Source organism: Oncorhynchus mykiss, chromosome 11, assembly GCF_013265735.2.
Source record: "Oncorhynchus mykiss isolate Arlee chromosome 11, USDA_OmykA_1.1, whole genome shotgun sequence".
NCBI classification, from domain to species: domain Eukaryota; kingdom Metazoa; phylum Chordata; class Actinopteri; order Salmoniformes; family Salmonidae; genus Oncorhynchus; species Oncorhynchus mykiss.
The window spans coordinates 74,357,247-74,374,226 of NC_048575.1; the positions used below are offsets into that span (position 1 = coordinate 74,357,247).

General features: G+C 42.7%; 1 protein-coding gene across 1 annotated transcript; it reads right to left on the reverse strand.

The window, feature by feature from the left end:
- Positions 1–316: 316 nt before the first annotated feature.
- On the reverse strand, positions 317–16,517 carry nipsnap1 (nipsnap homolog 1 (C. elegans)). The gene is made up of 10 exons (XM_021622140.2): positions 16,374–16,517; positions 14,353–14,471; positions 13,671–13,716; positions 13,391–13,485; positions 13,080–13,150; positions 11,063–11,203; positions 2,142–2,173; positions 1,851–1,945; positions 1,544–1,627; positions 317–1,033 (listed from the first exon to the last, which is right to left on the reverse strand). The coding sequence occupies exons 1-10, from the start codon at positions 16,445–16,447 to the stop codon at positions 969–971; spliced, it is 822 nt and encodes a 273-aa protein (XP_021477815.1). The 5' UTR covers positions 16,448–16,517; the 3' UTR covers positions 317–968.
- Between the last annotated feature and the right edge of the window lie 463 nt (positions 16,518–16,980).

Sequence of the window (16,980 nt, forward strand, 5' to 3'; positions counted from 1 at the left end):
CTGCTCTTAAAGCTACACACATGAATTTGTCCAAATTAAAAGTTTTAGCTTCACTGTCCAAATAAATACGAAGGGGAGTGTATAATAACATATTCTGATATAACAATATCTGATACCCATAGCCTAATTATCACACCTATACAGAAAAATATGAACAATTCTAGAACAGTGTTTGTAACTTGGGGTCTGCAATACCACCACTGCAAAAACATATTTCCATTCACTTAATACATTTCCAGGTCAAATAATATTAAATTCAATAGATTAACATGACACTATCACACAAGAAGATAAAACACAATCAATGAGACATAGAAAAAGATCACATAGCATTTAATAATCCAGTGTTCATGTTTCTCATTTCAAAGATGCATCTACTTATGTCTATTGATTTACTTCTGGTCGATGGTTGACAAAGGAAGAGACTCACATTAGCTCACATTGACCTATAGGTTTCTTATACCTGAGATATGGCATATGCTTCTACATATCCACTGAGTAGGCATTTCTTACTCCTGTATGTTCACACACTCAAGATGCATAATGATAATACAGTAGCAACTAGTTCATTTCCCTATCATAGCTATTAATTCATAGTTTCATAGCTACTTCATACCTTATTGAAGTTATTGAAGATTTCCTTTCCCTTGTCTGGCACATAATTCACCCGAAATATAATTTATCTATCAATTTAGGTGAAATAAAATCTCTCCCCTATTCACCATGGTAGCAAAAATGGAAACTGGATTCTATTTTGAATGCAGTCTTCAAACTGAGGGCTTGCCAGTGCATCAAAACATTAGTTTTCATCAAAAGGTTCCATATACCACAGTTCATAGATTCAAGCTTTACATGACAAGTTGTCTGCACCTACAACAAAAGAGAAAAAGACAGAGAGACACGATGGAAAAATGCCCATAATCTGTTCTCGCTTTGGTCTTCCAGAACGGTATCTTGACTGAATCTGGTTATTGCAGAGGTGAACTCTTTGTAGGAATCATAATCCTAGACTCCATGCTCCTGATCAAAGGCACTAGGAGAGGAGATGTGACAGAGAGAGAGGTTAGAGCTCAACATCAAACATCTAAAACCATTTTTCTCAACTCCAATCCGTGAGTACCCTCAACTGTACACATTTTTATTGTAGCCCCAGACAAGCACACCTGATTCAACTTGTCAACTAATCATCAAGCCCTGGATGAGTTTGTCCACGGTACTATTGGGGGTAACCGAGGAACGAAGTTGGGAAACACTGAAAAAAAGACAGCAGCCTATATTTTGTGTCAAGACGGAGTAATACAGGGTTTTCATTAAATGATTTGAAATGATCAGTATTCACGGATGTACTTCAGTGAGTCTGATCCGACAGCCCACAAGACAATTCATTTAGACTTACAAACCTAGTGGGATACTGAGTTTGATGCAATTGAAAAACCTGATTATTTTGAAGAATCTCTCACAGTTGAAGACAAAAAGCACAATGCATTGCCAGAGAGGTTTTGATTGATGTCTATGTGTTTCTTTTGTGTGTATTCTTTCCTACCTGTATAATAGACACTAGAATCCCATCCCTCCTTCTGCCAGGCAGAGTTTCTTGTCTCTTCTCTGGATTGAAGGTCTTTATAGGCTGTAGATGGAACAAATGATTTAGTATGCATGTATTCATAATATACAAATAGGGGCAGGTACAAGAGACATTGACATACAGAATAAACAATAATCCAACGTGTTGCACCATAGTGTGTGTATTGATAGTAGTAAACTGTCTGTCACAAACACACAGCATTGTTTGGCTTCATTTGATAAAATAGTGTCAATGTTTTGCATACGGGTATCATCAGCCGACTCACCCCACAGATGATGAACTTCATACAGGTCTCCTATCTGAGAGAAGAACCCTCCAACTGCCTCATTGTTCTCCTGTCGATGTTTGATCGCCCTCGCCCTATCAAGATAGGTAATGAATACAGTCAATATTGGACATATTTGACATTCTACTGAAACATTTACTGATATGACCTATTACCAGCTTTATTTCTGCATTAATTATTTACAAAAAATGACATGCAACTTAGATGCATATGGTACATGCACATTTCTTTCAAACAATGTACATATTGCAGTCTCATGAGAAGTCTTACCAATGATTCCCCCATTCAATCATCGTTCCAGGCTAAAAGTTGGTTGAGAAAAAGAAAACAATGTCTTTAACCACATTTCCATCCAGTTTTTATGCAAGTAAAGTCATATCGTATTAAAAAAAATGATCACGCCTCTCACGACATCAATGCATAAATGTCGACAGATAATGTTAGTTCGACATGGTGGGATCTTTTTGTGTCGTTAAAATTAATTACGCGGGAAATGGCTGTGGAAACGCTTTGATGCACAAATATTTACATAATAACCATCATATTGAAGTAAACTTAGAGTCAAGCAATGATATAATGTGTGGTCCTCCCACCATGACTTGGAAAACGGTTTATTAGGCTACAGATGAACTAAGTAATGATGAACTTCACATGGTGGTGAAAGTGTACGGCGATGAGCTTGACACTGCTTTCTAACAAATATCGAGGGTCTTACTTTGATGACATGATGATCGATGTTTGACTGCCTTTTGACAAATAAAAATATTCTCGCTATTTTCCATAATAATCTCATCATGTAGACTACAGGATGTTGGTGGCATCTTAATTGGGGAGGACGGGCACATGTTAATGTCTAAAGCGGAATAAGTGGAATTCTATCACATACATCAAACACATGGTTTCCATTTTTACGCTGAAGCTACTCTGTTTATTATCCATGCATATTCACTTTACCTCTACTTACATATACAGTCGTGGCCAAAAGTTTTGAGAATGACACAAATATTAATTTTCACAAAGTCTGCTGCCTCAGTTTGTATAATAGCAATTTGCATATACTCCAGAATGTTATGAAGAGTGATCCATGCCATGCAAATTAACTTTGCCATGCAAATTAACTGAATCCCCCCCAAAAAAGTTCCACTGCATTTCAGCCCTGCCACAAAAGGACCAGCTAACATCATGTCAGTGATTCTCTCGTTAACACAAGTGTGAGTATTGACGAGGACAAGCCTGGAGATCACTCTGTCATGCTGATTGAGTTCGAATAACAGACTGGAAGCTTCAAAAGGAGGTTGGTGCTTGGAATAATTGTTCTTCCTCTGTCAACCATGGTTACTTGCAAGGAAACACGTGCCGTCATCATTGCTTTGCACAAAAAGGGCTTCACAGGCAAGGATATTGCTGCCAGTAAGATTGCAACCATTTATTGGATCATCAAGAACTTCAAGGAGAGCGGTTCTATTGTTGTGAAGAAGGCTTCAGGGCGCCCAACAAAGTCCGGCAAGCGCCAGGACCGTCTCCTAAAGTTGATTCTGCTGCGGGATCGGGGCACCACCAGTACAGAGCTTGCTCAGGATTGGCAGCAGGCAGATGTGAGTGCATCTGCACGCACAGTGAGTCGAAGACTTTTGGAGGATGGCCTGGTGTCAAGAAGGGCAGCAAAGAAGCCACTTCTCTCCAGGAAAAACATAAGAGACAGACTGATATTCGCAAAAGGTAAAGGGGTTGGACTGCTGAGGACTGGGGTAAAGTCATTTTCTCTGATGAATCCGCTTTCCGATTGTTTGGGGCATCCGGAAAAAAGCTTTTCCGGAGAAGACAAGGTGAGCGCTACCATCAGTCCTGTGTCATGCCAACAGTAAAGCATCCTGAAACCATTCATGTGTGGGGTTGCTTCTCAGCCAAGGGAGTGGGCAAACTCACAATTTTGCCTAAGAACACAGCCATGAATAAAGAATGGTACCAACACATCCTCCGAGAGCAACTTCTCCCAACCGTCCAGGAACAGTTTGGTGACGAACAATAACATTTCCAGCATGATGGAGCACCTTGCCATAAGGCAAAAGTGACAACTAAGTGGCCCAGGGAACAAAAACATCGATATTTTGGGTCCATGGCCAGGAAACTCCCCAGACCTTAATCCCATTGAGAACTTGTGGTCAATCCTCAAGAGGCGGGTGGACAAACAAAACCCCACAAATTTTGACAAACTCCAAGCATTGATTATGCAAGAATGGGCTGCCATCAGTCAGGATGGGGCCCAGAGGTTAATTGACAGCATGCCATGGCGGATTGAAGAAGTCTTGAAAAAGAAGGGTCAACACTGCAAATATTGACTCTTTGCATCAACTTCATGTAATTGTCAATAAAATACTTTGAAACTTATGAAATGCTTGTAATTATACTTCAGTATTCCATAGTAACATCTGACAAAAATATCTAAAGACACTGAAGCAGCAAACTTTGTGGAAATTAATATTTGTGTCATTCTCAAAACTTTAGGCTACGACTGTAAATAAGCATAGGCTTTGTTGTACCCTCTTCAACACCTGTCTTAGTGTGTTTGGACCATTCTAGTTTGTTGTTGATGTGGACACCAAGGAAGTTGAAGCTCTCAACCTGCTCCACTACAGCCCCGTTGATGAGAATGGGGGCGTGCCCTCCTTCTCCTGTAGTCCACAATCATCTCCTTTGTCTTGATCACGTTGAGGGAGAGGTTGTTTTCCTTGCAACACATGGTCAGGTCCCTCACCTCCTCCTTATAGGCTGTCTCATCGTTGTTGGTGATCAGGCCTACCATTGTTGTGTCATCTGCAAACTTAATGATGGTGTTAGAGTTGTGCCTGGCCGTGCAGTCATGAGTTAACAGGGAGTACAGGAGGGGACTGAGCACACACCCCTGAGGGGCCCCCGTGTTGAGGATCAGTGTGGCGGATGTGTTGTTACCTACCCTTACCACCTAGGGGCGGCCCGTCAGGAAGTCCAGGATCCAGTTGCAGAGGAAGGTGTTTAGTCCCAGGGTCCTTAGCTTAGTGATGAGTTTTGAAGGCACTATGGTGTTGAACGTTGAGCTGTAGTTAATGAATAGTAGACATGAGGAGTTGCTTCATGTTCTGATGTAAGGGTTCCAGGACGTTGCCGAATGTCACAACCTAGCATTGGACGCATTGCGGGAGCAATTCCGTGGGTTGCCTACCAGGCAGCCTACCACGACGGTTACCTCCCAGCCAGTCAGTAACCTGGCTGGTAGCAGTGCAATCACCCCGGTTTCCCAGGAACCCCGCTTACCTCCCCGAAGCGCTACGATGGAGATACCAGAACCCTCAGGGCTTTTCTCTCCCAATGCTCCCTCGTTTTCGAGCTGCAGCCTTCTTCGTTACCCTCAGACCACTCAAAGATAGTGTACATTATTACGCTAATGTTCGGGAGGGCACTCGCCTGGGCCACGGCGGTGTGGGAGCAACAATCCGCCTTCTGCCTCAGTCTGGAGGTATTCGTTGCGGAGGTGAGAAAAGTTTGAGGCTTAGTGTCCGGGAGAGAGGCTGCCCGGAAGTTACTCAAGCTTCGGCAGGACACCCTCAGTTTGGCAGACTATGCATGTGGTGGAGTTCCGTACGCTAGCAGCGGAGGGTACATGGAACCCGAAAGCGCTGTTCGACACATTCCTGCACGGATTATCGGAGGAGGTAAAGGATGAGCTGGCAGCCCGAGAACTACCAACAGATCTTGACTCACTCATCGCTTTAACCATCCGGACCGATGATCGGCTACGGGAACGTAGGATGGAGAAGAGGTCTGATTACAGTCCCAATCGCTCACTCAAGGATTCCACCTTGTATCTGATGAACTCCGGCGTCTATGTCCCCGAGAGGATCCGAGCTTACCCGAGTCCCCCCAAGAGCCTCCCGAGACTGCCGATTCATCTCTTCCCGAGCCAATGCAGCTCGGCAGGGCTAGGCCGTCTCCAGCCAAAAGCGTATGCAGATTTGAGACCCAGAGTTGTCAGTATTGCGATACTGCCGGTCATTATGTGTCTACCTGTCCCTTCAACAGACCTAGCTCATTTGTTGGAGCGAGTACACTGGTGGGCCTTAAAGATCCTTTTCTGTCTCCCCTTGCTCGCACCCCTCTCCGTGCCAACCTGCGGTGGGGTGACCAGTCCAAGTCTCTCCAGGTATTCATCGACTCGGGGGGCCGACGTGAGTCTCATGGACGTTACCCTGGCGTCCGAGCTGGGCATCCCCACACAACCCCTCTCGATTCCCATGGGTGTTAGAGCGCTGGACAGTTGCTCTATAGGCCGGGTCACCCACCCGACCACCCACGTCAACCTACGAGTGTCGGGGAAACCACAGCGAGACGATCCAATTTCTGCTGGTTGAGTCTCCGCAGGTTCCGTGGTATTGGGATTCTCTTGGCTCCAACGACACAATCCCTCCATTGACTGGGCTACTGGTGCCATTGTGGGCTGGAGCCTGTCCTGCCACACTCATTGCCTGAAATCAGCTCTGCCTGCCCCGGGATGTCTTCCTGGGGCTTGGAAATTGCCCCGGACCTCTCCGCCAGCTACGCAGAGTACCAGGACCTCCGGGAGGGGTTCAGTAAGGCTCTGGCAACTTCGCTTCCACAGCACCGACTGGTATCCAAGAAGGTCAGGCCTGAGGCACTGGTACGTCGCAATATTGCTGCGGCTACAGCCCCGGAAGCCGAGACCTTTCCCCCCTGCTCCAAGATCATTAGCCCCTCTGCTGTTCGTCCTCTGTTCCCCCGTACCCTCCGTATTTTTCCTACCCTTTCTGTGTCTAGAGTTAAAACCATGTCTGACTGCCCCTTGTCTCCTGTTTCCAGGCCCACCCCTCTCCCCCGTTTCATCGACGGCCGACCGGCATACATGGTGAGACGTATCCTGAAGGTTTGACCTCGGGGCAGGGGATTCCAGTAACTGGTTGACTGGGAGGGTTATGGTCCGGAGGATGGGTGCTGGGTCTCCGCAAGTGACGTCCAGGACCCAGGCCTCATCTCGAGTTCCAGCGCTGGCACCCCGCTCAACCAGGTATGCGCCAAGGTAGGACTTCAGGTGGCATCCCTAGAGAGGTGGGTGTTGTCACACCCTGATTTGTTTCACCTGTCTTTGTGCTTGTCTGCACCCCCCTCCAGGTGTCACCCATCTTCCCCATTATCCCCTGTGTATTTATACCTGTATTCTCTGTTTGTCTGTTGCCAGTTCATTTTGTTCCTCAAACCTACCAGCATTTTCCCCTTGCTCCTGCCTTGTCCATATTCCTGTTTTCTAGTTTTCCCAGTTTGTCCTTTCTGCCTGCCCTGACCCTGAGCCTGTCTGCCGTCCTGTACCTTTGCCCCACCTTTCTGCCCTTTACCTGTCCTTTTGCCTGCCCCTGTTCGAGTAATAAACTTTTGTTATTTCGACATTGTCTGCACCTGGGTCTTACCATCAAACGTGATAAGTGAAGACATTTGCCAGTTGGTCAATGCATGCTCGGGCTAGACGTCCTGGTAATACACCTGGCCCTGCGGCCTTCTGAATGTTGACCTATTTAAAGGTCTTACTCACATCAGCTGCAGAGAGCTTGATCACACAGTCGTTTGGAACAGCTGATGCTCTCATGCATGTTTCAGTGTTACTTGCTTCGAAGCGAGCATTGAGGTTATTTAGCTCGTCTGGTAGGCTCGTGTCACTGGGCAGCTCATGGCTGTGCTTCCCTTTGTAGTCTAATAGTTTGCAAGCCCTGCCACATCCGACGAGTGTCAGAGCAGGTTTAGTATGATTCGATCTTAGTCCTGTATTAACGCTTTGCCTGTTTGATGGTTCATAGGAGGGCATAGAGGTATTTCTTATAAGCTCCTGGGTTAGAGTCCCGCTCCTTGAAAGCGTCAGCTCTACCCTTTAGTTCAGTGGTAGGGGTAGGCTAAGCGAGTTACAGTGGGGTAAAAAAGTATTTAGTCAGCCACCAATTGTGCAAGTTCTACCACTTAAAAAGATGAGAGAGGCCATCATAGGTACACTTCAACTATGACAGACAAAATGGAAAAAAAATCCAGAAAATCACATTGTAGGATTTTTAATGAATTTATTTGCAAATTATGGTGGAAAATAAGTATTTGGTCGCCTACAAACAAGCAAGATTTCTGGCTCTCACAAACCTGTAACTTCTTCTTTAAGAGGCGCCTCTGTCCTCCACTCATTACCTGTATTAATGGCACCTGTTTGAACTTGTTATCAGTATAAAAGACACCTGTCCACAACCTTAAACAGTCACACTCCAAACTCCACTATGGCCAAGACCAAAGAGCTGTCAAAGGACACCAGAAACAAAATTGTAGACCTGCACCAGGCTGGGAAGACTACATCTGCAATAGGTAAGCAGCTTGGTTTGAAGAAATCAACTGTGGGAGCAATTATTAGGAAATGGAAGACATACAAGAACACTGATAATCTCCCTCGATCTGGGGCTCCACGCAAGATCTCACCCCGTGGGGTCAAAATGATCACAAGAACGGTGAGCAAAAATCCCAGAACCACACGGGGGGACCTAGTGAATGACCTGCAGAGAGCTGGGACCAAAGTAACAAAGCCTACCATCAGTAACACACTACGCCGCCAGGGACTCAAATCCTGCAGTCCCAGACGTGTCCCCCTGCTTAAGCCAGTACATGTCCAGGCCCGTCTGAAGTTTGCTAGAGAGCATTTGGATGATCCAGAAGAAGATTGGGAGAATGTCATATGGTCAAATCAAACCAAAATATAACTTTTTGGTAAAAACTAAACTCGTCGTGTTTGGAGGACAAAGAATGCTGAGTTGCATCCAAAGAACACCATACCTACTGTGAAGCATGGGGGTGGAAACATCATGCTTTGGGGCTCATTTTCTACAAAGGGACCAGGACGACTGATCCGTGTAAAGGAAAGAATGAATGGAGCCATGTATCGTGAGATTTTGAGTGAAAACCTCCTTCCATCAGCAAGAGCATTGGAGATGAAACGTGGCTGGGTCTTTCAGCATGACAATGATCCCAAACACACCGCCCAGGCAACGAAGGAGTGGCTTCGTAAGAAGCATTTCAAGGTCCTGGAGTGGTCTAGGCAGTCTCCAGATCTCAACCCCATAGAAAATCTTTGGAGGGAGTTGAAAGTCCGTATTGCCCAGCAACAGCCCCAAAACATCACTGCTCTAGACGAGATCTGCATGGAGGAATGGGCCAAAATACCAGCAACAGTGTGTGAAAACCTTGTGAAGACTTACAGAAAACGTTTGACCTCTGTCATTGCCAACAAAGGGTATATAAAAAAGTATTGAGATAAACTTTTGTTATTGACCAAATACTTATTTTCCACCATAATTTGCAAATAAACTCATTAAAAATCCTACAGTGTGATTTTCTGGATTTAAAAAAAAAATTGTCTGTCATAGTTGAAGTGTACATATGATGAAAATTACAGGCCTCTCTCATCTTTTTAAGTGGGAGAACTTGCACAATTGGTGGCTGACTAAATACTTTTTTGCCCCACTGTACCTCAATTACCTCGGCTAACTGGTGCCCCTGCACATTAACTCTGTACCAGAATCCCATGTGTATAGCCTCGCTACTGTTGCTAGTTAATTATTTGTAATATTGATATTGTAAAAAAAAAAATCGTATATAATTATAATATATATTTTTTAGTCTTTATCTGTATTTTCATCTTTTTTTTCTTCTTAAAACTGCACTGTTGGTTATGTAAGTAAGCATTTCACTGTAAGGTCTACTACACCTGTTGTATTCAGCACATGTGACAAATAACATTTGATTTGCTCCATTCCAGCCATTATTATGAGCCTTCCGCCCCTCAGCTGCCTCCACTGATTGTAGACTAGACAACCCACACAGCCTTGCATGCACTATATCTAAGAGCTGTTAGCTATTGCGCAGGTTGCAAGACCAGAGTAGGCACATTTGCTATTTAATGCAACCGTTTCTGTGATAAAACTAATCGGTAGAGTTGAAAATGCAATGGAAACACATTGAACACATAGATTTTTATTCGGTACAGTGGTTAGAGCGTTGGACTAGTAACCGAAAGGTTGCAAGATCGAATCCCTGAGCTGACAAGGTAAAAATATGACTTTCTGCCCCTGAACAAGGCAATTAACCCTCTGTTCCTAGGCCATCATTGAAAATAAGAATTTGCTCTTAACTGACTTGCCTAGTTAAATAAAGGTAAAATAAAACAAAACATGAAAACATAAGCGAAAAAGTACATTTTGTGTGCACTACATCATCACATACTGATTGTTACCCTCAACAAGTCCATTTGCTGGAAACATGCCATTGGTGGAAAAATGCACATACTTTCTTTATGCAGATTCTAGAATATTCGCATGAAAATCTTTCGCTAATTAGATGGAAATCTAGCTACTGGAGATAATTACACTGAAGTATGAAGACAGGAAACGTTTAACTTCATAACCACCCGTGTCCTTCACCTACAGAATGCAACAGCATCCCATTTACATACCATATTCCTAGAGATGCAGGTGCTGCAATCAAAACATACAGTTCTGTACACAATGCAGCGTGACGTAGGCCCACATACTGATTAGATACAGTCGAGCCAGACATGTTGGTTGTGTTTGAGATTAGACGTTTATCTTAGGTACATGATGTCCATTGTGTTCTGTAGGGCCACTGTTTGTATATCTCTGGGTGTCCTCACAGCAGTATCTTACCTTGAGTTTCTATGAGCGCAATTTGTATGTCTAGGTCATTGCAAGACTTATCTTAAAGGGATAGTTCAGGATTTTGGCAATGAAGTCTACCTCCCCAATTATCTACCTCCCCAGCGTCAGATTAGCTTGTGGGTACCTATTTTTTGTATCTGCGTCCAGTACGAAGGAAGTTAAGAGGTAGTTTTGCGAACAAATGCTAACTAGCATTAGAGCAATGACTGGAAGTCTGCATGCTAGCTGTTCCCATAGACGTCCAGTCATTGCGTTACCGCTAGTTGGCAATTGCGCTAACGTAAATTGACGACTTCCTTAAAACTGAATGGAGATATATAAAAATGGTATCCACAAGGTCATTGGACTCTGGGGAAGTAGATAACGGGCCTCATTGCTAAAATCCTGAAGTATCCCTTTAAGTTTGTATGACCACAGTTTGCATGTTTCTAGTCCCAATCAGTGTCTTACCTTGAGTTTGTATGAGCGCATCTCGTAAATGTTGGGTCCATTTCTGGGTGTTGGCTCGTTCCAGAAACTGAACTCTAGAAGAAGCTGGTTCCGCCGTGAGACCAGCATTTTACTCCTTTCCATCCTGAAGTGCAGATACTCCTTTAAAACAGTTTCATGTTGTTTGAAATTCATGAATTAGTAAACTAAAGAAGAATAGTTGTTTCACGTCAGCGAGTAGTAGAGCCATGCTTTCCCCCCAAAACAATGAGGATACTCTGATATTTATACAGTTGAATTCGGAAGTTTACATACACCTTAGCCAAATACATTTAAACTCAGTTTAGTCCTGACATTTAATCCTAGTAAAAATTCCCTGTCTTAGGTCAGTTAGGATCACCACTTTATTATAAGAATGTGAAATGTCAGAATAATAGTAGAGAGAATTATTTTTTTCTGCTTTTATTTTTTTCATCACATTCCCAGTGGACAAGAAGTTTACATACTCAATTCATATTTGGTAGCATTGCCTTTAAATTGTTTAACTTGGGTCAAATGTTTCGGGTAGCCTTCCACAAGCCTCCCACAATAAGTTGGGTGAATTGTCACATACCTCCTTACTGTGCTTGTGTAACTGAGTGAGGTTTGTAGGCCTCCTTGCCCGCACACGCTTTTTCAGGTCTGCCCACAAATTCTCTATAGAATTGAGGTCAGGGCTTTGTGATGGCCACTCCAATATCTTGACTTTGTTGTCCTTAAGCCATTTTGACACAACTTTGTAAGTATGCTGGGGGTCATTGTCCATTTGGAAGACCCATTTGCGACCAAGCCTTAACTTCCTGACTGATGTCTTGAGATGTTGCTTCAATATATACACATAATTTCCCTCCTCATGATGTCATCCTTTTTCTGAAGTGCACCAGTCCCTCCTGCAGCAAAGCACCCCCACAACATGATGTAGCCACCGCCGTGCTTCACGGTTGGGATGGTGTTCTTCGGCTTGCAAGCCTCCAAACATAACGATGGTCATTATGGCCAAACATTTTCATTTTTGTTTCATCAGACCAGAGGACATTTCTCCAAAAAAGTACGATCTTTGTCCCCATGTGCAGTTACAAACTGTAGCCTGGCTTTTTTTTATGGCTGTTTTGGAGCAGTGGCTTCTTCCTTGCTGAGCGGCCTTTCAGGTTATGTCAATATAGGACTCGTTTTATAGATACTTCTGTACCTGTTTCCTCCAGCATCTTCACAATGTCCTATGCTGTTGTTCTGGAATTGATTTGCACTTTTCGCGCCAAAGTACGTTCATCTCTAGCAGACAGAATGCGTTTCCTTCCTGAGCGGTATGACGGCTATGTGGTCCCATGGTGTTTATCCTTGCGTACTATTGTTTGTACAGATGGATGTGGTACCTTCAGGCGTTTGGAAATTGCTCCCAAAGATGAACTAGACTCGTGGAGGTCAACAATTTATTTTCTGAGGTCTTGGCTGATTTATTTTGATTTTCACATGATGTCAAGCAAAGAGGCACAGAGTTTGAAGGTAGGCCTTGAAATACATCCCAAGGTACACCTCCAATTGACTCAAATTATGTCAATTAGAATAGCAAAAGCTTCTAAAGCCATGACATCATTTTCTGGATTTTTCCAAGCAGTTTAAAGGCACAGTCAACTTAGTGTATGTAAACCTCTGACCCACTGGAATTGTGATACAGTTAATTATAAGTGAAATAATCTGCCTGTAAACAATTGTTGGAAAAATTACTTGTGTCATGCACAAAGTAGATGTCCTAACCGACTTGCCAAAACTATAGTTTGTTAACAAGAAATGTGTGGAGTGGTTGAAAATCGAGTTTTAATGACTCCAACCTAAGCGCATGTAAACTTCCGACTTCAACTGTATATAACAATATCAGATTTACAAATATTTGACATAACTTGATATACATTTTGAATGATCTGTTGTGGTACTGATTTGTCCAGAACATCATTTCTAATTGCTTTTAAAATGCTAAAAACATATAGTTTACACAGCCTACCTTATTGTTGTTCAATTTGGTCAAGCATTCAGTCAATGCTGGGTAGCCTCCTGTATACCGCCAAAGGTGCACTGCAACAAACAGACAGCAGAGGTCAGTGATGTATTGGCCAAACTGTTTACCTCGATCAGCTAGATGCTTCTGGTGAGTGACATCATTGTACAAGAGGCCTATCTTCACGGAAAAGGTATGTGATAACATTAGATCAGGGTTAACAGAGAACATAAGAATACATCAACAGATCATATTAGATAACAGTCGATTAGGGTTTTGTGACACTGTTGTTATGCACCGATGTCTCTGCCACTTACCTGCTTGGTCTTGGTCACCATACCAAGTATTCCAGCTCCCCACAACATCACAGGGATAGTCCTGGTCTAAGTGGAGTTTGTGCTGCACCTCAGCCCTGAATTCATGGAAACGTATAAAGACACAATATCACAGATACTGTATCTGTCTGCATTTTCATCGATTGTGCAGTCCTACTCACAGATATCTAGTAAACATCTACTGTGAATGACCAAAAGAGGAGACTGTCAGTTAGTATTTACAGCACATGTGAGCAAAACTAAAAAATAAAGATGAACTCACTCTAGATTGTTGTACGCCTCCAGACACTCTGGCTTGACATTGTGAACTGAGAGAGAAAGGGACAGAATAAGCTAGTCTGAATATCGGTGGGTGGACATTAGGCAAAAAAAAAGGGAAATATCATATAACATACTGAGCAGCATCAGTCATATTATTAGACTAATGCGTTATTCCTTCTGCAAATAAACTATTTTTGGATCATCGTCCTCCTACCCAATTTCCCTGCTGGTTTTAATGGTCTTTCTAACCCAATTTCCCTGCTGATTATAATGGTCAGGCTAAAGTTATAGACAAGTCAAAGGACAAACTATCCAAAGTTAAAGTATGTGATGAGAACTAGACATTTCTAATTACATTTTTGTCACAACAAAACACATAATGGCATTGTTATGATACCATGTAATTACACATTCTCACTTCATTTAGCCACAGATCTGCATCCATCTTCCTGTAGGTCCCTTGGTGCAATAATATGCCTTAAATTATGATGATCCTTTCACTGTTTTCCAAAGAGACGGATTGATAAAATCGATAAAATTGATAAAAACAAAGCAAATTAATCCAATTCAACATCATTTTCTGCATTTGTCTCACATTTAGTTTATTATTACACCTCAACCCCTCCTGCAGAAGATAATATAGATGTGTTGATGCAGCTAGGATATAATATATTATTACATACACTGAATTTTGTAGAGGTCGCTGGTCTCACTCTTCGACAGCAGGTTGGAGTGGGCATCTTTCCTTGCCTCCACTTCGTGCACAAACATAGACTGGAACCATCCTTTGTCTGAAAACCTCCTACACAAGAATCAAATTTAAAGAATCAAAATAATTTAGAGTTTTTGCAGGATCAGGCAACTTGGCATTGATATACAATAGAAACATGTCTGATCAGTATAGGCCATGAAATCTAAATGAGTCCACTGGTGGCACTGCAGTTATCACGCTATGATGAGTAGCCTACACCCTGGGTATGAGCGTGATCAATAGCCATTTATGTTAGTATGGTCAGTTGAATGAGAACAGCATTACTCATGTGTTTATTTACAAGAACCTGCCTTGGATATTGCATAGAAGATTTCCAATATTACTTGTGAAGATGTGTTACCATTTTAAATCCAAGAGTGTCATGTATTTGTCCATTAGTAGTGGCTCAGAAGAACTTGGTTGAATCAAGTTATTGACCAAGCAGTCTGACAGGCCTACAGATCATCTGCTCTGGTGTCACTGACTCAAATCAGATGGATTGAATGGAAATGCAAAAGCTGGCAAAGCAGTTAAAAGCTGAGTGTAGGCTAGCAGTAGATCACTTTAAAAGTGGGATTATAAACTGGGTGGTTCAAGCCCTGAATGCTGATTGGCTGACAGCAGTGGTATATTAAAGCAATAAAGCCAGAAGTGGAGTGGTATATGGCCAATATTTATTTATTTATCAGTTATTTTACCAGGTAAGTTGACTGAGAACATGTTCTCATTTGCAACAACAACCTGGGGATTAGTTACAGGGGAGAAAATTAGAAAATTGTAAACTGAGGATTATTAGGTGACCGTGATGATTTGAGGACCAGATTGGGAATTTAGCCAGGACACCGGGGTTAACACTCCTACTCTTACAATAAGTGTCATGGGATCTTTAATGACCTCAGAGAGTCAGGACACCCGTTTAACGTCTCATCCGAAAGACGGCACCCTACACAGGGCAGTGTCCCCAATCACTGCCCTGGGGCATTGGGATATTTTTTTAGACCAGAGGAAAGAGTGCCTCCTACACCACTTCCAGCAGCATCTGGTCTCCCATCCAGGAACTGACCAGGCCCAACCCTGCCTAGCTTCAGAAGCAAGCCAGCAGTGGTATGCAGGGTGGTATGCTGCTGGCAATAATAAATATAGCATTTATAACAGACATTATAACAAGACATTATAAACTGGCTGGTTCAAGCCCTGAATATTGATTGGCTGACAGCTGTGATATATCAGACCATATACCATGGGTATGACAAAACACTTTTACTGCTCTAATTACATTGGTAAACAGTTTATAATTGCAATAAGGCACCTCAGGGGTTGTGATATATGACCAATATACTACAGCTAAGGGCTGTATCCAGGCACTCCATGTTGAGTCGTGCGGGGAACAGCCCTTAGCCATGGTATATTGGCCATATACCACACTTTATCGGGCATTATTGCTTAAAATATAGAATATGGAATTTTGCATGCTGACTTGAATTTGCAGTCAGAGGAAAGGATAGAGTAGTTGTTTTTTGTTTTATTCAGTTGCCATGTTGTCATAGGGTTTAGTTACATTGTGTCAGCATTGGAAAAGTGATAACACCACAGTTGATCCCATTTGAAATGGGTCAAAGTTCAGGTGCCCAGCAAATTATTAAAGTAGGCTAGTAGACTCAGTAAGTGCAACTTTTTCATCATTAATCAGGATGTTTCCTCCTTTCAATCGTTGAACCTTCATAATTTGACCAACATTTGCAGATAACGCACACATTTAGCAGGCAGACATTGTTGGATATATCGTCCCTTATATAATTACTCTACGATTCAAAGCGACCTAGTTCACATAATTAGGGTTCACATTCTCAAAGTATTTAATTGCGCTGTGTAAGATTAAGTTAAGCACGTTCTCTGTTGATCAAAGATGCGAGTAAATGTTAGCAATTAAAACTTCCAACGTTTTCACTTTACCTTGCGACCTGCAGCTTGACAGCATTCCTGTACAGTAGTTGGCCCTTGGGCAATATTGAACACGTCGCCGCCATCTTCCCCAGACACTGAATGGAAACCTTTCCCTCGTTTGTGTGAAGCTTTATATGTACGGCCTGTGTAGTGCCGTTATGACGAGAGCTAAACAGAATCAGTAGTTTAATATTTAACCAAGGATAAGTATCTGACTGTTAACTGTAGTCAGAGAGGAAAAGGCGAAGCGAGAGGTTTTACTCTGCCCAAAATCTGTCCACGAAAATAAATCCACGAAGTGAGGATTTTTTGTATGGAAGTCAATGAGTATCGAATTTGGTCAACCAAAAATGTAATTGTTAGTTTGCTACGTGAGGCTAATTTGATTGAATAGAAGTTTCGTAATGGTTAGGTTGTTACGAATCAAATGATATAAGTGGAATAGCGACAACTTGGTAAAAATAAACTACTTTATATCAGAGTTGTGCCTGTTGTCATAAGTTAGCTGACAACTTCATAAAAACGATGCGCACACTTCAATGTGGCAGAAGTCTGTGAGTTATGATTCTGGATGGCCAGATAGCTACCAACTATGACAAGAAACTGCCATGTGAGG

Excerpts from the sequence above, each read along its gene's own strand:
- nipsnap1 (XM_021622140.2), bottom strand. The coding sequence starts at position 16,447 with ATGGCGGCGACGTGTTCAATATTGCCCAAGGGCCAACTACTGTACAGG. Across the intron at positions 13,717-14,352 it reads CGACCTCTACAAAATTCAGT|TTCACAATGTCAAGCCAGAG; the intron begins GTATGTAATAAT and ends TTTCTCTCTCAG. Across the intron at positions 1,946-2,141 it reads ATTGAATGGGGGAATCATTG|GGCGAGGGCGATCAAACATC; the intron begins GTAAGACTTCTC and ends CTATCTTGATAG.